This window comes from Ochotona curzoniae, unplaced genomic scaffold (genome assembly GCF_017591425.1).
Source record: "Ochotona curzoniae isolate NIBS_2020 unplaced genomic scaffold, NIBS_Ocur_1.0 contig_4792, whole genome shotgun sequence".
Classification (NCBI taxonomy): domain Eukaryota; kingdom Metazoa; phylum Chordata; class Mammalia; order Lagomorpha; family Ochotonidae; genus Ochotona; species Ochotona curzoniae.
The window spans coordinates 10,604,162-10,630,397 of NW_024466389.1; the positions used below are offsets into that span (position 1 = coordinate 10,604,162).

General features: G+C 54.6%; 1 protein-coding gene across 1 annotated transcript in view; it reads left to right on the plus strand.

Moving 5' to 3' along the window:
- The window catches only part of IGSF21 (immunoglobin superfamily member 21), a 213,012-nt gene that overhangs the window by 170,568 nt on the left and 16,208 nt on the right, over positions 1-26,236 (plus strand). Inside the window, exon 4 of the mRNA XM_040987698.1 lies at positions 4,943-5,061. Coding sequence (XP_040843632.1) covers positions 4,943-5,061 — 119 coding nt within the window. The remainder of the gene's footprint in view (positions 1-4,942; positions 5,062-26,236) is intronic.

The window sequence follows — 26,236 nt, forward strand, 5'->3', positions numbered from 1 at the left end:
TATCTCCCCCAAGCAAAGTGAAAGCTTGTGTCCACAATCACAGCAGCTTCGTTTGCAGCAGCCCCAACTCGAGGGCACTTGGCGCTCCTCGGCAGGTGCGTGAGCAGACAGGATGCGATGTCTCCACACAACGGGTTGCACGCAAAGGGATGAACTGGTGATGATGTGGTCATGTGAGTGAATCTCAGAGCAGCGCAGAAGAGCGGGAGAGACAACAGCAGGACAGGTGCATTTTGTGATGCAACTTCTCCAATGCCTGGCAAACGTGAGCTGCAGCGCCAGACGGCAGATCCACGACAGGAAGTAGATATCACTGGAAAGGGCAAGATGGGTTCAATCGTTAGCCTGATTGTAGCCATGATTCCAATCTAGGAAGGCTGATCGAACGTGTCAACTTTCAGCATGTACACTTCGCTGCTTGTGGACCAGACCTTGGTGAGGTAACAGACACATCGGAAACACACACAGAGGCAAGGAACCCAGGGACACTCAGGCTTGGAGCAAACTGCATCCAATACATGCGGAACCCCCAAGACCCAGTAGGATGTGGTTAAGATGGGGACTTTGATCCTGAGACAAGTTAGGGTCCCACCTCTGCCTCCAGAGAGGAAGGAGCTTTTGCAGACTGGACAGAAAAGACCCGTTGCTCCATTGCTGTTTGGAGGGATTGCTTGTCTGCTGTTCCTTGGCTTTTACTTTTTCCAAAGGATGGATGTAGTGGTTCCCCGGGTGGCAGTAGGGGGCGCTGTTCCTTGGTCTGGGCAGCACTCTGTGTCGTCAAACCCAGAGCTGGTCCCTGGGTGAACTTTGGAGTTCTGCTGGTGTTTTGTCCTCCCCAGCATCCCCTCCCCACCCCCACACACACCCAGGCTGATGTCTAACTTTCTCCCTAACACATCCACACCGAGGCGCAGCTGGGACAGGCACACAGCAGGGCCCGGGATGCAGATGGCCCTGGCTCCTGGCCCTGGCCAGGCTGCAGTGACCAGCCCTGATATGGCTATACACTGGCAGAGGCACGCAGGCCAGAGGGGCGGACAGTCAGCAAGGCCCTCGCTTTTCTGTCTGCTCTTGTGTGTCTGCTACTCACGCTTGGAGCCACGCTCAGAGTGGGAACACACTCCAGCCCCTGGCCTGAATACGCTCATCTCCCCAGAAGCCTTTGCGGTTATTAATAGTGCATCGATTGCAGCTCATTGGGAGTGGGAGAGCAGCCTACTGGCCCCGCCCCTGCCGCCCCCACTCTCTGTGGAAAGCCTTCTTTCCAGCATGCAGATCGATGCCACTCAATTCTGGGGACAAGTCTGGGGGCCTTTTAATCCACTCTGGAAAGACTAACATGTGGGCAGAGAGGCGCAGGGTTTGATGAGGTGCTGAGAAGCCAGGCATCAGTTCGGATCAAAGCTGTGACTGGCAGAGCTGGATCTACATTTGAGATCCAGAGCCTGCCCGGGGACGTGGAGAGGGTGCACCTGCTCCCCAAAGATGGGGACTGGGAGAAAACAGATCAGGGGGAGACAAGGGTGCCTGCTGCCTTTGCAGCTGTCCTGTAATACTAGAATTATTCCAAAAATTGTTGTAATGTTTTTTGATGAACCAGGAACTGGAAGGAATGGGAAAGCCTGGCATGAGGTGGGGAAGGGGAGAAGGCTGTTGTGCGGAGGGCAAGAGGGACAAGGAGTTGGGGAAGGCCAGGGCTGTTCCTGGTGACCTACTGTGCTGGCCCAGGAGAACAGGAAGAGCCTTGAAAGGATTTGGGTCTCAAGAAGAAATACCATTCATCCATTTGCATTAAGACCTGGAGAATGGATCGGAAGAGAGATTAGTGGTGGCAGGAAAACCACACACCCTGTCCGCCCCCAGCCATAACAGCAGTGGGAAGAGGGCAGCACGTAGACCAGGATACACACAGGAAGCACAACACGCAGGCCTCCATCACTGAGCATCCTGTGATGTGGGCTAAGGCTGGAAGGCTGCGTTGGTCACAGAGTGAGGGTCCAGGAGAAGGAGGAACCAGGGCTGCCCATGTCCTCCTTGGTCAGAAAGCCCATTGCAGGTGCCCTCAGCCATCTTCATTCCACCTGGGAGTGTCATCTACCCATGTCAGAGCAACATGTGGCTTATGCTACTTTCCCCAAGCCCGTCCATAACCCTGTCCCTTGAGTCGCTCTCGCGTGAACACACCTGACCACATTGCTTTGGATGGAGGTTACCTGTGCGTAGCCACCTGTGTATCCGCCATGTCATTCCTTCTATCTCACCTGGGCAGCTGTCAGCCTCATACGTCCCCTGAGCCTATTGTTTTGTAGTGCTGTCACCTGACATGCCCCCTGCATCCCTGTCACCCAGGAAAGTGCCTTAAGCAGGTTGCCTCTCCAATTGACACCTGTGAGTGTCGCCTAAACATGTCGCTCTAGGTGACTGTCATTCCGTAATGGAGTCAGCAGAGAGGCCGTGTCTCAAATCCAGCTGAGTAACAAACAAAGAGCATCTTTCCCTAGGGCAGCCCTGTCCCCTGCTGCTCCCACTGGCCCTGTCATTGTCACTCTGCAGTGAGGAGCCGGGGTGGAGTCTCCTCCACCATACCGCGTTCCCCCATGAAAAGCCTCCCCAAGTCCTTCTGTGACAGACAGCCATGGACCAGAGGCCCACCCCTGTGTACTCTATGGAAATGAAGGTGCTTGTTGATGCTAACGGTGCCAGGTGATGGGAGGGAAGGAGGTGCACTGGGCTGGCTCTGTGCACTGCAGCAGCAGGGAAGGGAAGAGGCTGGGAGCCCAGGTGTATGATGGGTGTGGGGGGAGAGGCAAAGAAGGTAGGGGCAGTGGGAAATAGAGAAGGGGGGCAAGAAGACAGCAACAAGTTGGGACTTTTAAGACCCAACAGGTAACTGCAGAGTAACCAGAATGTGCTCAAACTTTCTGGGAAACACAGTAGCATTAGAGCCTCTGCCACTTCAGGTCAAAGGTCCTTTCTGCTCAAGTGTTCCCATCCTGCTTGGCAGGAATGCCCACAGAGATGGGACTGTCCACTCTGTCCTCCTCCTCGATGTGGCCTTCCTGCTTACGGGAGCCTGGCCACCCTGGACCATCCCTGCAGCCCTGCCAGGCTCCCCTCTCTTGTTTAGATGAGAAGTGGAACTCCCAGGTATCCGGCTCTGCTCACCCAAATTTGTGCAGCACTCAAACAGCACACACAGAACTTGGACTTGATGCTCTCTGTTGCCGTACCAGGGAGGCAGGAAAGAGCTGACCTGCCTGCATTTTCCCAGGGAGAGAGGACAGCATGCTTTGTTGTTGGCAGTGGAGTGGAACAGGTTCTCGTCTTCATGCAATTCAGACATGAGACAGAGTGATGTTAAACAAGGTAGCCAGGTTTAATGGTGAAGGGCACCTGTCAGCTCAGATGGGCACCTCGGCAGACAGGCTCTGAGAACCAGGGCACCTGTCAGCTCGGATGGGCACCTCAGCAGACAGGCTCTGAGAGCCAGCATCCAGTCACCCCGACAGGTAACAAGGCTTAATGGAGAGAATACAGCTGACGGGTCTGGCGGGCAGCTCAAGGGAGAGCTGAGAGTCTGTGTTCAAACAAGAGGACAGGGTCCAGCCATTCCTGCCATGTCTCCTCCCCTCTCCCTCTTTGAGACAAAAGGTTGGCTGGGTATGAACAAGGAAGAGGTCCTGCCAGGATTTTATTACCCAGTGTTATCAGGATGGGTAGCCCACTTGGCACTGGAGGATGCCCGTAGGCAGCCTTCCTTGTGGGGGAGCCATTGGGGTCTGGGCAAGACTTGGAGAGGTAAACCTCTGGGAGGCTTCCAGGGAGATACCTGAAGCCCGCTGTCTTCCTTCCCATAGGCTTGTTTCCCTATTCTTTAAAAAAAAAAATTTATTTTTATTGGAAAGTCAGATATACAGAGAGGAGGAGAGACAGAGAGGAAGATCTTCCATCCAATGATTCACTCTCCAAGCAGCCGCAATGGCTGGAGCTGAGCCAATCCAAAGCCAGGAGCTCAGAGCCTCTTCTGGGTTTCCCACATAGGTGCAGGGTCCCAAGGCTTTGAGCCATCCTCCACTGCTTTCCCAGGCCATAAGCAGGGAGCTGGATGGGAAGCAGGGCTGCCAGGATCAAAACCAGTGACCATATGGGATCCCGGTGCATGTGAGGCGAAAACTTTAGACACTAGGCTGTCACACCATGCCCTCAGGCTTGTTTCTAACTCCCTTCCTGACAGTCTGATCCTGTAGAAGCATCCAGAACAAGGATCATCAACCCACAGCTCCAGGACCTAGTCTGTGGATTTCTGAAATGGGCATTCACTTGCAGACTATCGGAGGAGGAAATAAAATTGAAAGAAGAGTGCTTCCCAGCCCCAGGAAATGACAGGAAATTCCAACTGCTGGGATGCTTCCAAAGGCTGTCCTACCCACGGCCACACTGACTCACTCTCACCCTGTCCTCAGTGGTTTCAGAGCACCTGCTGCAGAGAGCAGAAGGACCACAACTGCTGAAATGTTTATACTGTGGCCCTGTCGGGGAAAGTCTGGAAGGAGGCTTGATGGGGTTGGTGGATCACCTCCTCTGGGAAGCCCTCCTGACCACATTGGAGGGAGGACCCAGCTCCCGGCTTAGGCTTTTGCAGGGCCGTGTGAAGAGCTGACCGGTGTCCCCGCCTTCTTACCCTCAGGGATGAGAAGTTTACTGGGTTTCTTGTCAGCATCCCCAGAACATTAAGTGGCAGAGTGAGCAGGTCCCAGAGTTCTCAGTCCCATACCAGTTCTTAGAGCCCATATACAGTTGGTGTTCCATAAATGTTGCCGCTCTACCAGCCCAGCACCCAGGCACACGGGTGGAGCAGGCAGAGGCTGGACCAGCTTCCTCCAGGGCTGCCTCTCCTGGATCCGCAGTGCCTGGCCCTCACACTGTTCTCTGTTCCCCTCAGGCTTCCCGAGGTCCGCATCTCGGACAACGGCCCCTACGAGTGCCACGTGGGCATCTACGACCGTGCCACAAGGGAGAAGGTGGTCCTCGCCTCAGGCAACATCTTCCTCAATGTCATGGGTGAGTCAGGGCCCCTGGCTTCCATGTCACCTGTGGGTGTGTATGTGTGTGTGTGTACAGAGGGGCCTTCCTGGGCACTGCCCCCTATGGCACTGCTACAGGACTTTCTTCCCTTTCCCATCCTTGCTCAGACCATGCCACTGTGCCCTTGGGAACCCTTTCTCCTCCCAATAATGGCACCCTGAACTGTGAAGGCAGGGCTGATCATTGCCCTTAGACCTCACGTGGCGGGCCAGGGCTCTGATGCCGTGATTGGATGAATGAGGAACTGCAGGAGACAGAGAGGTCGCGCGGTGGCAGGTGGTGATCAAAGCCTCAATTTCCACTTCTGTGTGATGGGCATGGGGCATGGACCTGGTGGATCATTCATGGGCTACCCAGCTGCAGGCTGTGCCACCTGACACAAGGAGGACACAAGGAGGAAGCTGTGGACAGCTGCTGCAGGCTGGAGACTAAGTCAAGCCAGTGAACAACTCCCCGTTCCCCACGCCCCATGGGGAGTGTGCTGTCGGAGCACCCCAGCCACTGCTCACACCTCCACCCAGGACCATCTTGCCTGGAGAATATTGAAAGGCCAGGAGATGAGCTGGGGCCTGTTCTGGGTTGAACCCCAAGACTCCCTGAGTCCTGACCCTTTCTCCCCAAAACTTCACTTACTTACAAATAACAGGAATGTCTGTCTCTAGCCATTTATACCCCGGGGACAAGTCAACACCCCACCCCAGCACACAGTCTCGGTTCCTCTATTTGTGAGATAGAAGTCCCTGCTGCATCCGTTACTCCTGCTGGACCCTCCTCTTGGATTTGGGTGCAGCTCTGTTGAAGGACTGCTGGGTACTTGGCCTTGACCTCAAGCCCTACTTCTTCTTTTTTTTTTTTTAAGATTTATTGATTTTATTGGAAAGGCAGATTTACAGAGAGAAGAAAAGACAGAACAATCTTCCACCTGCTAGTTCACTCTCCAAATTGCTACAATGGTCAAGGCTGAGTGCATAGAAACCAGGAGCCAGGAGTTTCTTCCCAGTCTCCCATGTGGGTGCAGAGTTCCAACACTTGGGCCGTCCTCCACCTGCCTTCCCAGGCCACAGGCAGGGAGCTGGATGGGAAATGGAGCAGCTGGGACACAAACCAGCACCCATATGGGATCCCGGATCTAGCGAGGCAGGGATTAGCCACTGAGCCGGGCCTAAGCTCTGTCATTTTTATCAAACCTCCTCCCCAGGGACACCAAGCCTGCTGTCCCCAACAAAGGTACAACACTTCTGGGAAAATGGAAAATCCCCAGGCTGGACCTCCAGTGCACACGGATCCCACAGAGGCAGCTCACCTGCCGCCCAGCTTCCTGGTGCAGCTCGGATGCGAGAGGAGACTGCCAGTGAAAGTGCCCTTCCCACAGCCACTCAGGCACTGGTCAGCTCCTTTGGTATAGCAGTAAGGAGCATACTTGGTGCCCAACCCCAGGCTGGTCACACCACAGAAACCAAAAGACAAAACTCAGTTGGCGTCTCCCAGTCCAATGTGGCCTCATCAGATACCTACAATCTGATATGAACTTGGCCTTATTTTTATTTGTTTATTTTTTACTTTGAAAACATATTTAAAAGGTAGAAAGGCAGACAGACATCTCCTTTCTACTGGGCCACTCCCCTAAATTGTGCAACAGCCGGGACTGGAACTTAGCCAGGTACTCAGCGTAGGTCCCTCAGGTGGTGGCCAAGACCCAAGCGTGCCGCCCACAGCCACGAGAAGGTTCACCAAGCTGGCTCCCTGTAGCCTCAGCTGTCACCTGCTACCTCCTGGGACACATCAGCAGGTGGGAATTGAGTCACAGATGTCCTACACGGTGTCCTATTACCTGTCACCTGCCCCACACACCCCATACACGTGTAATAGAATGCAGGGCGGATCCATAGTCAGTCTGTGTGCCAATTCAGGGCTTGTGCACAGAGCACACGCATGGACCAGTCAGTGGATGGCTATGCCTACTACTGGGCAGACTATGCATGGGTCAGGAAAGTTGGTCTGTGTGTCTGCCAGTAGGGGGTGAGGCTGGCTGCTTTGGGTGGGGCGTCCAGGAAAGTGCCTCTGTGGCCATGGAAGTGAGTACTTTAGGTAGGTGTAGGTCCTCGGGTCCTCACAGATAGCCAAGAGTGAGTGCTGGCAGTACCAGTCCCAGCTGGTAGGCAGAAGAACGGAGAAACAAAGCTGCTTCTCTGAGGTCACCCAGCAGGGATCCCTACCACGAATCTTCCTGTAACGTAAGGCAGCTCAGGATGGCCCCAGCTGCGGGCCAGGACTGACCCCTGGAAACAGCTCAACTTGGTGGACAGCCCCATGCCATTGCACTCCTCTGTGGAGCAAGCCTGGCTCCCAGGCAGCTCTCTGGTGCTCAACTGGGTTAGAGCAGGTGTACAGAGGAGCCAACATCTTCAAAGCCACTTGCTTCACAAAGCCCACTCCCCCATCCCTTTCCGCAAAGACCATGAGCTCATTGTATTCCTTCTGGGGGCCTCAGTATCCCCATCCATGCCATGAAGGGTTTAGATCAGGAAATCTGATCCCCATGAGTCTGTGACCCCCCACCTGCTACATGAGGAAATGGAGGCACAGAACGGTCTGGTGGGACTGACACGGCTGGACTGCGTGCTCCAGGCTGACACGACAAAGAAGGACTTCTCTCCTGCGACCCTGTGTGGAGGCAAAGTTAAAGGGCTCTGATCTTGAACCTGACCCTTGCGTCAGCACACGGTGGGCCATTCCTTCATCTCAAGGTTTGTGCCCGATGACTCCAGAAACTGTCGATGGAAAACAGTCAGAAAAACCCTGATGTCCATGCTGAACCCGGGCAGGCTTTTGTTTCTGCTGTTATTCCTAGAACGACACAGTACAATAGCTTCTTCCACAGCTTTCCATTGCATCAGGCATGGTCAGCAAGGATCCCATATGGGCGCCTGTTCTAATCCCGGCAGCTCCACTTCCCATCCAGCACTGTGCAGGAGAACCTGTGTGGCTTCCAGGCAGCACAGAAGTTAATGCAGGGCACCTGGCTGTCCAGGAGAGTCCCAGGGCACTGTTGCTCTACTTTGCAGATGAGTAGACGGAGGCTCAGGGAGGGGCAAGGGCTTGCTCCGGGGGCCCGAGTCGTGCTGGCCATTTGTGTCCCAGAGCAGCGTGGCTTCCTATAGCCGAGCCAGGCCTGGGAAGGCCAGGGGTGGTCTGGGAGTGGCAGCAAGGCTGACATGAATCATTTCTTGTCACCTCCTACAGTCCAGCCCTGCCTGTGAGGATGGCCTCCGCTGAGCTCATGGCACAGATCCGGCTCAGAGAAGGCTGTGCCCTGGTCACACGCGGGAGGATCTGCAGAGACACATGCTCCAATGCAAGGCACGAATAGTAAACAGCAGTGAGTTCAAGTCAGGCACAGTTAGAAAGCTTTGCAAACCACTGCCCCTCCCATCAACCCTTCCAGAACCTTCCCTCTTCAAGCATATTCTAAGGCAGGTGTCAAAAAGTTAAACATGTCTGTTCTCTCAGCGTGTCAGTGATCCGGTGTTCACACCAGCACCTGCCCTCTGCCAGAGGTCGTTGACTCCTGAGTCCCTTTGGGACCCCAGGCACTCTGGCAGTGAGCAGTGGGGCACGACACACCACCCTCGATTTGAGAATCAACAGGAAGCTTCTAGGACAGTGGGGAGAGGGGGAGTGGAGGAGCGGGCACGGCCGCCAGGCCGCCACGTGTCAAAGCACAAAAGCGCCACAGTCAGCCATGACCACGCGCGCATCCGCGCCCACATCCGCGCCCCACATCCAATACAGCCGCTGTCAGAGCCTGCGGGGAGGATCAAATGAGGAACTGCTGTCATTGCACGCCAATAACAGACTGCCACGTGGTGGGGAAAGACGTGTGGGAGCCCCGCGGGTGACACCGAGGGTGCACGCTGCACACAGCCACTTGAGTGTTCTCTGAGCTGCTGATAAATTGCCAGCCCATTTGAAAGCTGCATGCTAGGCCCTGGTGAGGGGTGAGAAAAATAGGGTACATTATCCACAGTCACGGAGGGATTGCCAAGGTGCATGTTGGAGTACAGGTTGGGGAGGGTAAGCGTGTTAAGGGTGCTCAGCTAACAATGAATTAAATGTTAAGCAGACCTAACTCCGGCTCCCATGCCAGCCACAGGAATTGGCGCTCCTCTGGGGTTGGGGTTTTTTTCTGCCAGTGACTGGACCCCCACAAACCAAGGCTGAGCAAGCTCCCTGTGCCTACCCTGTGCTCGGTGCTCAATGTGCGGTTCATCATGGAGTCTGCAAAAGAACCTTTGCGCCAGGTATTGGAAAGGCAGATTTACAGAGAGAAGGAGAGACAGAAAGATCTTCCATCCACTTGCTCACTTCCCGAATGGCCACAATGGCCAGAGCTGAGCAAATCCAAAGCCAGGAGCCAGGAGCTCCCTCTGGGTCTCCCACACAGGTGCAGGGTCCCAAGGTATTGGGCTGTCCTCCACTGCTTTCCCAGGCCATAAGCAGGGAGCTGGATAGGAAGGGGAGCAGCCAGAATACGAACCGGAACCCATATGGGTTGTAGGGGGTTGCATGGCAGAGGATTATCCAGTTGAGCCATTGTGCCACCCCTTTCCCAATTTTTGTTTTGTTTTGTTTTGTTCTTGTTCTTGTTCTTGTTTTAAAACTTACTAACTTACTTATTTGAAAGGCAGACTGAGAGGAGGTGAGAGAGGAGAGAGATTTATCTTCTAGCCATTGATTCAGTCCCCGATTGGCCACAGTGACCAAGGCTCAGCCAAGCTGAAGCCGGGAGCCTGGAGCTCCATCCACGTCTCCCAGGTGGGTGGCAGAAACCCAGGCACTTTGGGAATCTTCCACTGTGTTCCCAAGCGTATCAGCTGGAAACTGGATCAGAAACCAAGCAGCCGGGACCTGACATGTTGCTCCAATCGGTGTTGTATGGCAGTGTCTCTGGCCACATTTGACCTCCTGTGCCATGATGCCAGCCCTGGCCAACCCTTTTGCAGATGAGAGAACAGAGACTCTAGGGATTTATGTCCTTACTCTTGGGAGTGTCAGACAATGGTCTACCCTACGCAGAACTGGTGCCTACGCCTGCGTCCCCGATTCCCAGGAGCAAGCTGCCGCCTTGGACAATCTGCAATGAGCAGGAGGTACAGGGGCAGCAGTGCAGGCAGCTCAGTGAGATTGAACGCTGGCACAGCAGGAGCCCTCAGCACTCATGGCCAGTGGTGCTGGCAACCTAAAGGGAGGGGCCTGTAGGAGCCTGGAAGGAAGAGATGACTCCCGTGTCCCCTCCCCCTAGCCTTGCCATAGACCACACCTGGCTCTGTCATCCACAGCCGCCCAGACTCCCCACATCACTCACACGCTCTGAAGGGGCGCTCATTGGGTGGGAGGCCAGTAGACCCAGTCCACTTGACACTCACATTCCAATGTTGAATTTCCTTTACAGCCCGAAGCACATTAGAAACATCTGTCTAACTCTGTTACACAGCAACCTAGATGCCCCTCTCTGCAGGTGTTCCTTCTTTAAAATACTTATTTATTACTTATTTATTTGAAAGTCAGAGTTATAGGGCAGGGGGTCGATATAGAAACTCGAGACATTCCAACTTTCCCGTTTATTCTTCATTCATTTGACAAATATGCGTTGTTGTTGCATGCATGAGAGCTCAGCAAAGATAAAGCTTCAGTGCTCATGGGGCAGGATGTGAAAGATGACGAGCAAGGAAAGGGAGGGGACAAAGAGGCTGTCACAGGTGGCAGGGCAGCGCCAGGAACAAGCAGAGGCCTCTTAGAAGTGGGAGGGTCGGTAAGACCCTTTGGAGGTGACACTCAGGGAAGGCACCTGTGAGCAGACTTGTTCTTGCAGGTGACCCAGTAGATACTTACCAAGACCCTCTTCCCAGGGGACACGGTGGGAAGCAAGACCAAGTCCAACTCATGGATGAGTCCAGCCCAGCCAGCCAAGGAGACAGTGCCAAGGGTCAGGTGGGGAAACTGAGTGCCAAGACGTGGCTGCTTTCCTAGGGCTGCCCTGTAACCAGCAGCAAACCGGAAGGCTTGGAACAGAAAGGTGTGCTGGCTGTCCCTCAGAGCCTGAAGACTGAGCTTAGAGTGTCGGCAGAGCTGAGCACCCCCGGAAAGACCCTAGCACCCCCTTCCTGGCTGCATGATTGCCGCCTGTGGACGCCTCCCTCCAGACACAGCCTCCTTCTGCACGTGGTGTTTGCCTCGCAGCTCCACAGCTCTATGTCCGATTTTCCTTCTTCTGAGCTTGTCAGCCCCTGGATCCGAGCCCAGCTTAGTTCAGTGTGATCTCATCCTAACTCGATTGCATCAACAAGTGTGCTATGTCCAAACGAAGCCATGTTCACACCCAGAGGGTATAAGGATCTCAATTTTTTTCCCCCTGGGAACACATGTCTGTCCCAAAAGGGGGCATCCTTCCTTGACCATTTGCTGCGACACCAGACTCCCAGCTAACCTGCTCACACTCACATAGGCTCCTGGAAGTGGGACAAGAGACAATGCCACCTGCCCACAACACCCAAACAGCAGGTGGCTGACAGAGTGGGGAGCCGCCCTGCAGGAACCACTTGGCAATTCTTGGCTGCTGAGGGGACGGCCATGACCCAGGGTTCACCCATTGGCATTCAGGATACATTCTGTCTTAGAATCTCTTTCTCTCTCTCTCTCCTGTGGCCTTCTTAGCGAGGCTGGCAGATGAAGTAGAACACTGGTGCCAGGCCACACCATAAACCCTCCAAATGCAGGCCCAGGAGACAGGGCTTCTGCCCAAAGAACAGTGGTTAATGAACTGGGCACGGCGGTGCCTTCCCTTTTCAGTATGTTATGGTCCATTTTTATTAAGTACATCTGCTGTTTTCCTCTTTGTTTTTAAATGGCTTTTTGGAGATTTGTTTCTGTATTTGAAAGGCAGCGTGGCAGCAAGAAAGCAAGAGAGAGGGGTGGGGAAGAGAACTGGTTCAGCCCTCAGATGCCCGCAACAGCTGAAGCCAGGAGCCAGACCCCCATCCAGGTCCCCCGCACCAGGTGACAGGAACCCGGGCACTTGGACCATCATCTGCTGCCTCCCAGAGCGCATGCTAGCAGGAGGCTGAGTGAGATGCAGCGGTGAGACCCTACCCTGGGCCCTTGGATAAGGGATACAGGTGGCCCCGGGCAATGGCTTGACCACCTGAGTCCCAGTGCCCACCCGAGTCCCAGTGCCCACCCTTAAAATGTTTTATTGAGATATAATTCACTTCAAATTGCACTGTTCCCTGGGAATTAGGCATGTTCACAGACCTAGGTGAGCACATCCCAGTTCATTTTAGAATGGTTTTCTCACTCCTAGCCCAAAGAGCCTGTGTGTCCCTCCGCAGCCACCCCCACCATCTGACATCATCTCCCTCAGCCTTTGGCAACCGCTAAACTCCTGTGTCTCTTTCTAGATTCCCCATCTCAGGAAGTTCCCCCATGAACGTGCTCACTTCATGGGGAATGGGGGAAGGGGGCTTATGCAACTGACTTCTTTCACTTCCCTCACGGTCCATGTACCCGTGTATTGTAATGGGCATCACTATCTCATTGCTTTAATATATATATTATTGTATTGGAAAGGCAGATTACAGAGAGAAGAGAGACCGAGAAAGATCTTCCATCTGCTGGTTCGCTCCCCAGTTGGCTGCAACAGCTAGAGTTGAGCCGAGCTGAAGCCAAGAGTCAAGAGCTTCTTCCCAGTCTCCCGTGTGGGTGCAGGGTGCCAATGCTTTATGCTGTCCTCTGCTGCTTTTCCAGGCCATAAGCAAGGAGCTGGGTGGGAAGTGGAGCAGCCAGGAATGAACCGGTGCCCAAATGGGATGCTGGGGCTTGCAGGTGAAGGATTAACCAACTGAACCATCATGCCTGGCCCTACCTCCTTGCTTCTAAGGCTGAATGATATTCCATGATGTGGCCAGACCACGTGTTTCTCCATTCATCAGTACGTAGATGTTTGGGGTGTTTCCACTTTGAGGCCATCACAGAGAAAGCCACCTTAACACCCACTGAGACATTTTGGGGGTGACCATGCCGCTCCCATTCTCATGATCTCATACTCGGGAGGAGCATCGCTGGGCCAGATGGGGACTCTGCCTTAACCTAGGCACAACTGCCAGCTTTGCCACCGTTTATAGTCCCACCACGGCCCAGGAGGGTTCTGGTTCCACTGCTTCCTCACCGACATTTGCTGGTAGCCATCTTCCTTCTGTACCACCCTGTGCTGTGTGGTGTACTCATCTTGCTGGTTTGGGTGTGCATCACCTCTGGGGCCAATATGTTCAGCACCGTTTCAAAGGCTTGTTGATCATCTGCGGGACCATCTCCTAGAGTCCACACTGGAGCCGTGTGTGTAGCTTATCTTTGTTACTGAGCTGCAGGAGGCCCTTACCTAACTGCAGGCACAAGTGCCTCATCACAGTCTGCTCACACTTCCTCTGCTGTGTCCGATTTCTTATCACTTTTTTGTCAGTGCCTTTTGAAGGACAAAAGGTGTCCCTTTCAGTGAGGTCCATGTCTCCTTTCTTTTGTTCCCGCGGCTTTTAGTGTCCCTTGTAAAGAGGTTTTGCCTTGTCCAAGATGACAATTTACTCCGTTTTTCTTCTAAGGGTTCTCATGGTTTTAGCTCTTACATGCAGGTGTGCGACGCATTCAGCCAGAGGCGAGGTCAGGCTGCAGCGGGTGGGCGTGGATATTCCTTCATCCCAGCATCGAGTGCTGAACCAGCTCTCCCGCCCCTGGTGCATTGTCTCAGCATCCTGGGCAGAACCCAGCAGGCTCTCCAGTGCAGGCTGCATCTGGACTGCCCTCCCCTCCACAGCCTCCATCCTGACCCAGCTCTCTGACTCTCCAGCCAGGATCCCACAGGAAGTGCTCCTGTGATCTGCTCAAGCTGTGGGAGGAGGAACCCTGAGCTGCCTTCAGTGGGGACAGTGGCACCCAGCACTTCTGAGGAGCTGGATCCCTGCTTCCTGAGACAAGGATCTTGAGGCTGGTTCCCTGGCATCTCAGCCAGTGCTCCCCTCTAGAAGACAACTAAATCCCAGGTTCTGTATCTGGGGTGTGAAGGACCATCTTGAGGAGGAGGAGGAAGATCTGGAACTCCAGCTGGCTAGGGCTATCTAAGGGCCCAGTGCAGACCCCACCTCGCCCAAGAGGGGCTGATCTCCTGCAGGTCTGAGCGAAATGGAAGCTATGTATCCGTGTGTCTTTGAAGTGTGTAGGTGGGAATCAGGGCAGTTTGCCTGGGGGCAGGAAATAAATGGAGGGTGAGGGACCCCGCCCACAGCTGGGGTAAGTAAGAGTAGGGTGGTGGGTGGGGGAATGGGAGGGAGAGGTATGGTCAGCCACCAGTGGCGGATAGTCTGACCCCTGAGGACCCCTAGACAGGGCAACTGGAAGACAGTCTATGCTGCAACCCTCCCCCAGCCCCATGACACCTGCTGGGTGGAAACTGATCAGCTCAGGTTCCCCTGGGCTGTAGCCTGAGTGGATGCTCTGCCTGCTGAGCATGGACTAATTACATTAATGCCCCCCAAAGTGGCCATGACCGCAGCTCCTGGGTATAGGCAGATGGGAGGGTGGGATTCCTGGACACCTCCCACCCTATAAGCCTCAGTGTCTAAGCACCAGGCCTGGATCGCTCCTGCCCCACCCTCCCTGCCCAGAAGGCTGGGCAAGGCCTCCAAGCCCCTCTCCCTTCCCTGTTCCCATCCTGTCACTTAGGGTGAGGGCGGTGCTGGCCATCAGCTGAGGTCCTTCAGACTGGTCTAGAGGAGGATGGGTAATCGCCAGTGGGAGGGTTCACCACTGTGGAACTAAGGTGACCACAAACACCTTCCTTCGCAAAGACTGACTCTCAAGTCAGACATGAATTTCCTACCCAATTCTGCAACTAAGAGCCATAAAAGCAGCGAATGTTCATTGGGCGTTTACTGCCCCCCAGGCACGGCTCCGTTAGCACCTGCTCTGTCATTGATAACAGCCCTTCATGGCAGGCTCCGATTACCTTCCACATTTCACAAGCGTGAAAATCGAGACATTAAAAAGTTTGCCCAAGGCCAGGGATCTCACAGGGACAGAACTGGGACTGAAGCCCAGGCAGCTAGCTGCTCCGTGGGCCCACGAACCCAACCACACTGAGCCACTGCCACCTCTGGCGGGAACCTGCACCTATGTGCAAGTTTCCCTATGTGCCAGGTGGGAGTACAGACAGGCCCACCTCTCTGTGGGGGCAGATATATGACCATTGTGAAGTTCTGTATCCCTGGCTCACTATGACCTACTGTTGTGACCCCAGCCTTTTTCGCCTGTGATGATCAGCAGGACAGGAGGGCAAGGTGATGGGGGACAAAAGGGGAAGCCAGAGTCCAGGAAGCTATGGAGTTCCCTAAGCCAGACAGAGCAACCCCAGGTGCCACCTGGAGCCCGAGTTCAAGGCCACCCCCTCCAGGCTGTCTGCCTGTGACTTTTCCTCATCCAGCAAAGGGAACTGCAATAAGAAGTAAGTAAGATGGTCCAGCTGCCTGGCTGGGCAGCAGTAAGAGGGCCAGAGAGCACAGGAGCAAGCAGGGCTCAGTCAGTAACCACAGGGGTTAGACATGAAAGGTCAATGGGAGAAGGAGAGATGTGGGAGACGCAGCAAGCAGAGGTGGTGGGCATGGACGGTGTAAGTGCAGCTCACTGTGGTCTGCTACGGAGGGGAGGCCAAGGCTGCAAGCCCAAGGACCTCCTAGGACCCTTCCCCCCCGCCAGAGGAGGCAGCTACACAGGTGGGAGTCAGGGTTGGAGCAGCGGAGCTGAGCCAGCGACCAGGAGCTGCCCAGAGCTAGGGCTGCAGCCCAGAGGCCTGAGGTAGGAGTGGCCAGGGTTCAAGCTGGAAAGGAGCCTGTTCAGAGATTAGATAGTGTTGAGTACCAGGCATTGGCCAGAGACCTAGAGAGAAGATGCCTGCTTTGCCCACCTGTCCACACGTGGGCTTCTCTGCTGAAGTCACCGACTGAGGTCAGTTCAGAGAGGGAATGGACAGATGGGTTCGGAGCTCAGAGGAGCACGATGGAGCTTAGTGGGGTCATTTGGCAAGGACAGTCACCTCCCAGCTTCAGCCGCAAAGGCCCAGGTTGCTGACTGCCTCCTGGACAGGCTTCTAGACCCCTCCCTCCCTCGCCTTCTGTCTGTATAGGACCTTGCAGAGTAGCCAGCTCAGGTAGGCTGGGAGCCTGACCCCTCTACCCCCTATTCCAGCAGGAGAGTTGGACATCCTCTGTATGGGGTCCCAGGGTGGCCCCGTGGCCTTGGACTCAAGGCCTTACCAGTCCCCAGGCCCTTCCACAAGGATGGCTGGTCCTCCCAGCAGGTGGGGGTCAGCACGCCCATCTCACAGAGGGAGACACTGAGCCAGCCAACAGAAAAAAACCAAGAGTTTAAACTCAGATGTCTCCAGTAACCACCTTCCTAAGATGGGGCCCAGCACCCCAAGACCAGGGCTTTGAAGCCCACATGGGGTGTGATTTGGCTGCCACCTGGTGTCTTGGAAGCAGCTGGCAGCTAGGTCAAGTGTCTCACGCGCTCTATGCATCTTGAACCTGGAGCTGCGGGACCTTGACTTCCAGCAGGGAAAGAGCCGGAGCATTTGTTTGCTCACTCCTCACTTTTAAGTCCTACTATGCACCTGCCATGGGGGAAGGACCAATAGTTCCCACAGCCACCAACGCAGCTGCTGGATACAGGACAGTGGGATGTGATATGTCAGGAAGCTGCTGAGAAAGCAGAGGTCCAAGATGTTTTTCTTTCCACGTGAAAAGTTGTGAAACCCATGCAGAACTTTTTAAGACAGACATTTTCCCAGGAGCCTCTTAACAAGCCCTGTGTCACGGCAGTGAACTGTAGTTACCAGGCATTGCCCCCACACTGAGTGTATTTACTCACTACACCCTTCCCACCCTCAGTGCTGGGCACTCCTGTCACTCCTCTTCTTTATTTTATTAATACTGAAGATGCCTCACTTTAAAAAATACATTTATTTATTATTTGAAAGGCGGGAGTTACTCAGAGAGAGAAAGGGAGATCTTCCTTCCATTGCGATTCATTGCCTAAATGGCCACAACAGCCACGAATGGGCCACTCCAAAACCAGGAGCCAGGAGTTTCTTCCAGATCTCCTGCCTGGGTGCGAGGGCCTAACCGCTTGCACCATCCCCGGTTGCTTTTTTCCAGGCACATTAGCAAGGAGCTGAATCAGAAGTGTAGCAGCCAGGATTCAAACTGGTGCCCTTACGGGATACTGACATTGCAGTCAGTGGCTTTAGCCGTTACGCCACAGCTCCAGCCCCATTTAAACAGTTGAATGTTCAGGCATGCAATGTACCAAGATGCATTCATTCCACAGCTTTCCACACTGGCACGGAGGCTCTGTGGATCAGCACAAGCTCAGACCCCAGCATGCACCCCGGCTGCCGTGACCACCCCTGCCAGCCCCCAGCCCTAGCTCAGAGGCTCACAGCGAACTGGAGACTCCCTAGAGGCCCCTGCAGATTCTGTCTTTCCTGTCCTCCCAGTCTGGAGGACTGGCTGCCTGCGTCAGAGGGGCTGGTAAACTGTGCTGGCTTCTCCAAAAGCAAGCCCTAGGGTGGGAGGCACCGTACAGAGGGGCATTGTGCGGGAAGCGCCCTAGGCACTGGGTCCCCACAGTGTTCAACTATGCAAATCTCCAAACTCCTCAAAGAATGAAAGGAATAGTGCAGTGAAGGGCACGTGCTGTGACAATGAGCACCTACCAATGGCCCAGTGGGCAGCGTCTCTCTAAGGGCAGCAGTCACGGCCCCCGCAGCCTGGCCTCAGAGAAGGGCTTCCTTCAACGTCCTTCACTCAGTTTCCCCCACTCCTTTGGAGCTGGACTGGGCCTGCCAGTTGGTGTCTCAAGAGCTGCAGGCTCCAAGCTGGCCATGTTTGTGTCCCGGCTCTGCCACCTACTGTCTGGGGAACCTTAATAAGTCACCCGTCCTCACTGCCTCATCCACTAAATGGGATTGTCCTGTGACGTAGACTTGGTAGGGTTCTTAGGTAAGTTGTCCAACGCACCTGCCGTCGGCCATGCTGGCTCCTGCCAGCGTTATTCCCCCATCTTCCTGCTTCTCCCTTCCCAGTCTTGGGGTCGTGGGAACAGAGTGCTCCCCACTGGCTGTGCTTCCCTTCCCCACATGGCTCCTTCTGTCTGCAGAGCCTCCTGCACAGCCTGTGGGAGCCCGTTCCACACCACCTCCTCCAGGAAGCCCTCCTGGTGCTCCCCTCTGCAGGAGACTCTCTTTGGAGGAATGCCCTCTTCCGTCTACTGGCATCCTAGTCCTCCCCACCTCCCCGCTTTCCTTCTGCTGGAGTTCTGGGAACTTGTGCCCTTCTCCATCTCTCCCACCATTCCTGAGCTCCCTGGGGACAGACACTGGACCCGACACCCAAACATGCTACTCCTGGAGCTGAGAGGTCTGGCTCTGGGACTCAAAGAGGGGCTTGCAATCTCCATTTGGTTACCCGAGAGCCAGGCGAGCTTCCTCTCTCGGGGCCTCAGTTTGCTCTTCTGTAGAACGAGAATGACATTCACAAAGGGTCTCCCCACCCGGCTGTGTGACTTCCGCAGTGGATGTCCCTGAAGTGTGTCCTGCTGCACCTGCTTCTTGCTACACACTCCAGCCGTGTGAGAGCATCCACGGTTGGGATCATGTGAGGGGCTCCGGGGAGTGAGCGGAGGACACTGCCTTCTCCAAAGCCATGACCGGGAGCCAGGGCAGCATGGCAGCAGTCAGGGCTACTGCAGCAGACCAAGCCACCTGCGGGGTCTCTGTGTCCCCTCTGGGGCTGCTCTGCTATCCCCAAGTGTCTGTGGGCAGCACGCCCTCCCAAGGCAAGGAGCCAGGCCACTGCTTTCTTTCCTACAGCTTGCTAGCACCTGTAGCCCCACTCCCTCCAGCCCCTTAAATCACAGGCTGAGGTCTGCAGCTCCCACAGCCACATTTCACCTGTAATTAACGGGCCTGTCTGTGGAGGGGAGCTTGGCTCCTGCAGGAGCCACTAAATCCAGCTCCCAGTGGTGGCAGGATACAGTGTGGCGCTGCCCCAGCATTGTCAAGATGAGTAAGGCACCTGCCGGCCTGATCTGGCAGCTCCAGGGAGGAGGCAGAGCCCACATGACACACAGCAGGAGAGGAACCCTGGCCAGGGAGACACGGAGGATCCAGGGGAGTGGTGGGAGATTGGGGGTCTGCAGTGTCTGTGCACATGAATCAGGGGAGAGATGAGACGCTTAAGCTTGGCTCTAGCCATTCTGTCCCGGCATCTGGGTGTGAAGATGAGCTCTGCCACTGGCTTGCAGTGTGGCTTTGGAAACGTTGTTTAGCCTCTCTGGGCCTCAGTTTCCTCATTTATTGAAAGAGGAGCCAGTGCTGTGCTGTAGTGGGTATCCCTTATTGGCACTAATTTGAGCCCCAGCTGCTCCATTTCTGATCCAGCTCCCTGTTAATATGCTTGGGAAAGCAGTGGAGGACAGCCCAGTACTTGGGCCTGTGTACCTACGTGGGAGACCTGGAAGAAGTCCCCTGCTCCTCGCTTCAGTGTAGCCCAGCTTCTGTTGATACAGCTATTTAGGGAGTGAACTAGCAGATAGAAGGGTGTGCATGTGTGGGGCGGGGGTGTTTCTCTGCCTCTCTCTGTAACTCTGCCCTTCAAATAAATATTTTTTAAACATTGTGGAAACTGAACCCCAGGCCTGGGAACTGGCTGCCTGAGTGTGTAAGTTGGTGGCTAAGCTTCCAAGAAAACCTCCGCCTCCCGACCATGGGTCCCTGCCCCCTGGGAACCACAGAATGTGCAGACTACCAATCCGTGATGCACGTGGTACCTGGAAACTCGAGCTGTGGTGAGCTTCATTCCCCATGGCAGCCCCACCCGAGACAGGCAGCACTGGCACCCTCAACCCCACGGAGTGAACACACCTCCTTCTCCCAGGAAGGCCAGATGAGCTGTGTCCTGCGCCTCACAATGGCAAAGCCCAGTGCCCGGGGCACCCAGCTGGACCAGAAGTGGCATGGTGGGGAGAAGGGCAGGAGTCCTGCCAGGGCCTCCAAGCCCCACCCCACAGTTGTATAGGGGCGAGGAGTGTTTCGAATCAGCTGGGAGAAAAGCTTGATCCACAAGCCAGACCTCTAGCGAGCCTTGCCCTTAGCAAGGTGTCCCAGGCTTCCAGAGACTTCCAGAGTCTTCCCCAACTAAGCGGGACATAGGGTACCTGCAGAAGCTGCCAGGGCGTGGAATGTACACTTCTGAGAGATTGAAAATGGCCCCACCCCCCCCAGCATGATGTATAAAACAAATTCACATTACACCCCATAGATTTCATCTAGGCAGAAACGGCTCCTATTGACCGGCTTAACCACAGCCGCTCTGTGGCTGCATTGACGGTGAAGATGACAATGACGCTGACAGTGGCGGTGATGGAGGAGAGCTGAAATCAGCACGTGCCTTTATCATGCAACTGGCCGGCAAAACTCCAGAGGCAATACAGGTCCCCCAGGGATTGGCAGCCTGGAAGGCCAATCACAAGATTTGAAGGACTGACCAGTAGCCAATGAGGGCATGGATGGAAAGTTGCCTGAGTCCACAAGGTTTGATATCTTTTGATCCAATCAGTGCAGAGCTCCAGGGAGTCCATGGGGCTAGACCTGAGTTGGTGCTGAGAAGGCAGGATGAGCCCAGCTCCCTGGAGCCTTTCCTTCCCAGCCACAGCACGTCTAAACTTGCAGATCTTACTTTTATCAAGAGAATAGACCCCAGGGCCTGGCATGTCTGGCATGGGGCTCAATAAGTCACATTTTTTTAAAAAAAGGATTGATTTATTTGTTCAAGATTTATTTATTCAAAAGACAGATTGTCAGAGACAGAGGAGGAGACAGGAAGAGAGAGAGAAATTATCCACCTGCTCGTTCACTTCCCAGAGTGACTGCCACAGCCAGAGCCGGATCAGGCCAAAGCCAGGAGCCAGAACTCCATGCGGGTCTCCTGAGTGAGTGACAGGGCCCCAAGTATTCAGGTTGTCATCATCTGCCTGCCAGGCGCATGAGCAGAGAGCTGGATGGGAAGCGGGGCAGTGGGATAGGCGCTGGCCAGCTCAGTTATTGTCAGAAGTAGCAGGTTCACCCACTGCACCACATGGCAGACTCCAAGAATTTGCAAATTTCCTAACTAGCCGCAGGTGATGACAAGCTGCTGATCCAAGCGGCATTCCCCTGGTGCTGCTGGGAGTTCCTCTCACCCTCGGCAGGAGCCAGGGTTGAGCCCTGCTCCCTCTAGCCTCTGGCACTGCCTCCGAGCAGCCCATGCCCACCTCCAGTTGGAGTTGGTAATTTTATCTCCTGCCACTGGAGATGCACAACAGCTGGCAGGAGAGGGCGAGGCAGGGGAACAGTGTCTGTTGCGTGAGTAGGGGGCCACCAACTGAAGGGTATTATGTAGCAGACACTGGGCTCCCTGTAACCTCACTCCATTCAGAAAGGCCCCCATCCCAGGGCAGGAAGGATGGGACAGCAGGCACCCATACCAGCAGGGACCAGGGCCCCAGGCTACAGGCTCCCATCAGCTGGGGAGCATAGTGGGCTCAGCGGCAGTGACATGAAGGGCTCAGGTCACCCACACAGCCGTGGCTCCACTCTGTCCTGTCGCTGATGCAGCAGTGTTGGGGGTGGGTTGAGGGGGCTCTCTATCTTCTGTCTGCTTTTCCCCCTGGCTGTCGTCTTCCCCTCAACTGGGCACTTGTGCTTCATCCTGCTCTCTCATTCCGGCTGGTGACCTCGTCCCACAGGTGGGATCCAGGCCTCTGCTGGGAGAGGAGGGCTCCGGTAAGGCTGGAGACTTCCGTTATCCAAGCTGGGCAAGGGTGGAGGGAGGACCCCTGGCATGCCAGTGTGGGGGGTGTCTGCCGAGCACACCCAGTAACGGGTAACACGATCCTAGGTGGTAAGGCCCGGCCCGCTGCTGTGACCCAAACATGGAAGGCAGCCTGGTTTTGCGTGGGTGGTGATGTCTGAGCTGAGACTCGACAGATGAGCGGGATACAGCCGCCAACAACACTTCGCGGATGACTTTCGCTGGAGCAGGCGGCAGATGCAATGGCCCTGAGGCTGGAAGGGGTGTAAAGTGTTCATGGGCCCCAAAATAGCTTCGGTGCATATGGAGCATGGTGTTGGGGGTGGCACTGATTTATGAAGGCACCACAGTGCCTGATGGGATTCCCTTCACATACAGGCTGCATGCTCACCTGTGCTGGGAGAGAGGCAGGAAACAGCTGGAATCACAACGGGACGGTTCTAGTGAGCCCAGGCCCATGTCAGCTCAATCTTGGGGTAGAAAACCGAGAACCTTAGGTTTAAAGACAAGCAGCCATGTCTGTGAGGTGCACAGGGTGCTCCTGGTACCCCAGGCTCTGACGCAAGCTGATTGAGTCTGGGAAGGCTGCCTGGAGGAGGTGACACCTGTGTTCAGCCCTCAAGGGCACTGCAGCCGTCAGTGGCAGAGGACCCAGTAGGTGCAGGGCATGAAGCAGGTGAGGCAGGAGTCTGGGAAACATGGTTCAAACACAGAGGGCTTCCTGGAGGGGGAGCTTTCTTGGGTAGCTCCTTGAAGGAGCAGAAAGAGAACAGATTATGGTAGACCAGGAATGCAGGCTGAGGGGGCCAAAAAAAGAGAAATTAAATTAGGGGGGAACAGGAAATTTCCATCCAGGAACATTTTATATTAAGAGGGTTGTTTTCTTTTTTTTTTTTTTGAAAGACGGTGCAATGGCTGGGGGCTGACTGAAAAGGAAAGCAGTTAATAGAGCAGGCACAGTGAGAGGAAAGAATAGAGTTTTTGCAAATAACATCATTCTGAACTTGTCCCTGACTTCCCCCTGTCCCTCCCCCACATCTGGTTACCACCTCGAGATAAATGGTGCTCAGAGCAGGTGTGCGCTAAGCACCCTCAGGGACTGTACCCAAGGGCTAGCAGGGGCCACCCCTTCCTGCACACAGCAGCTGCCCCTGGGAAGGCAAGAAAAGCCCCTGGGGGAGGAGTGGGCAACCAGAAGGGGCAGACAAGGCCCTTTCTGTTGGCTCAGCATGATGCTCTTCCAGAAGGAGACTCGTGGCTACTTACACATTTGCTCCTCCAAAACTTTGCAAGCTAGTAGTTTGGAGTGGTGAGTCTTGAGTCCATTGAATAGATGGAAAGGCCAATGCCCAGAGGACTTCACTGATTTGCCCATAGTTCCATGGGGGGTGGGTAGCAGATCCTGGACCATGGCCTTAGCTTGATGGACTTTGGTGAAGCCCCTTGAGGGGGGCTGCTGGAGCCAGGGCTGGCCGACCCTGTCAGACATAGGCAGGACAAGGTGGCCCTCTCCACCAATGCCAGGGTTTCTACCCGGTCAGGGTAGTGTTCCCAGACTGCAAAGGGCCACAGGTGATTTAAGGAGCTGGGCACAGCAGCCTCGTTGGCTCCAAAGTGAGTTATGGTACCAGAAACTAAGTTCTGCTTTCAGGAGAAAGACAGGCAATATTTCAGAGTTCACTTCGTCAAACCCATCAACCAGGAGCTACCTCCCCGTGTCCACGTTAAGTGCTGAGTCCAAAATCATTTCAGTGCCTGCCTCCCTCGACGGCCAGAGGGAGAAATGAGGCGGCAGAAGTTGGCCGTGATGCTGCCCGGGGAACCACTTGACCCTCCCTAAGGTTAGATAAAGATGGTCAGAGACACTTGTAGCAATAATCCTCTCCCCTTAGGACCAGGTGGCGGGCAGAAAACCTGAAAAGTCCACTGGCATGGGAGTTGAGGGATTCGGGGGGTTTGTGGTGGTGGTCTTGGGTTGACTGCTGGTGGTCCTTCCTCCACCTGGGGCTGGCATTAAGCAGGTGCTTCACACAGAATGGGCTGCGCATTCACAAGCTGCGCTCACATCTGGTGTCTCACTTTGGGATGGCAATGCTTTGGGCCTTCCCCAAGTAGAACACCTGCTTGGGGGTCTTTCTGCCCCTGGAGGGTCAGTTCAAATGGTTCTGTGAGCATGTTCATCCACCCCTACCCCAACAAGTTCGGCTCTGGCATGGGCATCTCTGAGAACCACCCCCCGACACACACACACACACCTCCAAGGTCAAAAGACTGAGGCACCGGGGTGGGAGCCTAGCAGAAGCAGGGCAGGATGGGCACACCACAGAGCTTGGTTGATGACCTTGGCCGCTGTCCATCTCCCGGGTTTCCTTAGCACAGCTGAGCCCAGTCAGGTGCCTCACTTTCCCCAGCTTCTTCTGGAGCTCGCTCTTGTCTAGGGAGTCACACGGACTCCATTGCCTCCATTGACCATCTGTCCATGGCCAGACGCTGTTCCTGGAGTAGGGGGTCCACCCAGGGCAGAGGGACACACAGGCTGCTTGCTTTTGACCTTGGTCAGAGAGTTCAACAGAGATGGCCATGGAGGACAGGGCTGGCACGAAAATGAAGGTGGGGGTGGAGTGGAAATGAAGGTAACAGGTGTGAAGAATGGCCAGAAAGCGGGAGAGGGGACATCCGACCCGACTTGAGGGCCATGTAAAACATATGAGGACACTTGGTCTGGCCCTGCCAAGGCAACAGCAGGTGGGACAGGAAATCCCATAAGTCTGTAGCTGACTCACATTTAAGTTGATGGCTTTGAATAGACCACGGATGGTGTTATTAACTATCCAAATAGTCCTCGATGGAGCAATGGCTCCCCAGCCCTGCTACAGACAAATGTGCCCAGGAAGCTAGGTGTGGCGGGGTACAAAGGCACAGTGCCCAAGGAAAGGGCAGGGACAAGGAAAGAGGAGCCAGTGGCCAGTAGTCACTGCCAGCACCCAGAGGCTTCCAGCAGGCGACAGGGAGCCTGATACAGAGTGACATGTTTCTAGGACTTGGTGACAGGGGAGCATGTAGGTGGGGAGCGTGCAGGGAGCCCGGGCCTCACACAATGATATTAGCAGCTCCATCGTGTCATTGTCACCATCCCAGGCACTGAAATTGTTATTGTCTTAGGAGCTTGATTAACTGTACATATTGCTCACACCTGCTCAGAAATATAACGAGGGACAAGAACACAGCTCCTCATCAGAGTCCGTGTGGGTGGTGTGCGTGACTCGGGTGCAGATCTGCAGAATGGGGACACTTGTGAGGGGCGTGGGGAGGAGAGATGGTCCCAGGACATGCCGAGAATCTGAGCCGGGAAACTGTCCACCCATGGCTGTTGGCTGATAGTGTAACCCTGTATAGATCTGTGCCTGTCTCTCTGGCCTTAGTTTACTTACCTGTAAAATGGGAACACTGGGCTAATGCTTTCTAATAGAAATATAATGCAAGTTTATGTGTAATTATAAGCTTTCTAAGAACCGTATTAAGAAAAGATTAAAAAGAGGTGAAACCAATTTTTATAACATAGCTATTATGTATCCAGAATATCATACTAACATGTAATCAATATAAAAAGTTCATGGCATACCTAACGCCCTTTTTAAAAAACTAAATCTTCAAAACTTGGTGTGCTTTTTACACTTGAGGGCAGATGAACTTGACCCAGCCACCCTTCGAGGATGAGTGGCTCTGTGCACGATGGGGAAAGCTCCAGGTATCCTCTAGGCTCCTTGAGGAACCATGACTTCCCCAAGCAAAGACCATTTTCTGTTCCCAGCCCACAGCAGGGTGTCTCAGGGCCACTGGTGAACCACACGGTGAGTCGGTTTGCAATCGACACTTACAAAAGGTCCTGCTTCCTTGAGTTTTCTCAGGTGAGGAAATGGAGGCTTAGAGGGGTTAAGGAACTTGCCCAGGGTCACATGACAGGTGGGTAGTGCAGCCGGCCTTGACCCCCAGGGGGTCTGGTCTAGAACCGGGGTTCCTAACCAGCGTCCCTCCCTACCAGCTTCATCCACAATGAGACAGACCCTATTCCTTAACGCTGCTGGTCTACACTGCTGGCAATGGTGGACATCTGCTCAATGAATCCTGAACACAGCCCCCTCAAAGAAGGTTCTAGATGTGTGGTATCTGCACGGGGAAGGTGTGTGACGCCAAGGCAC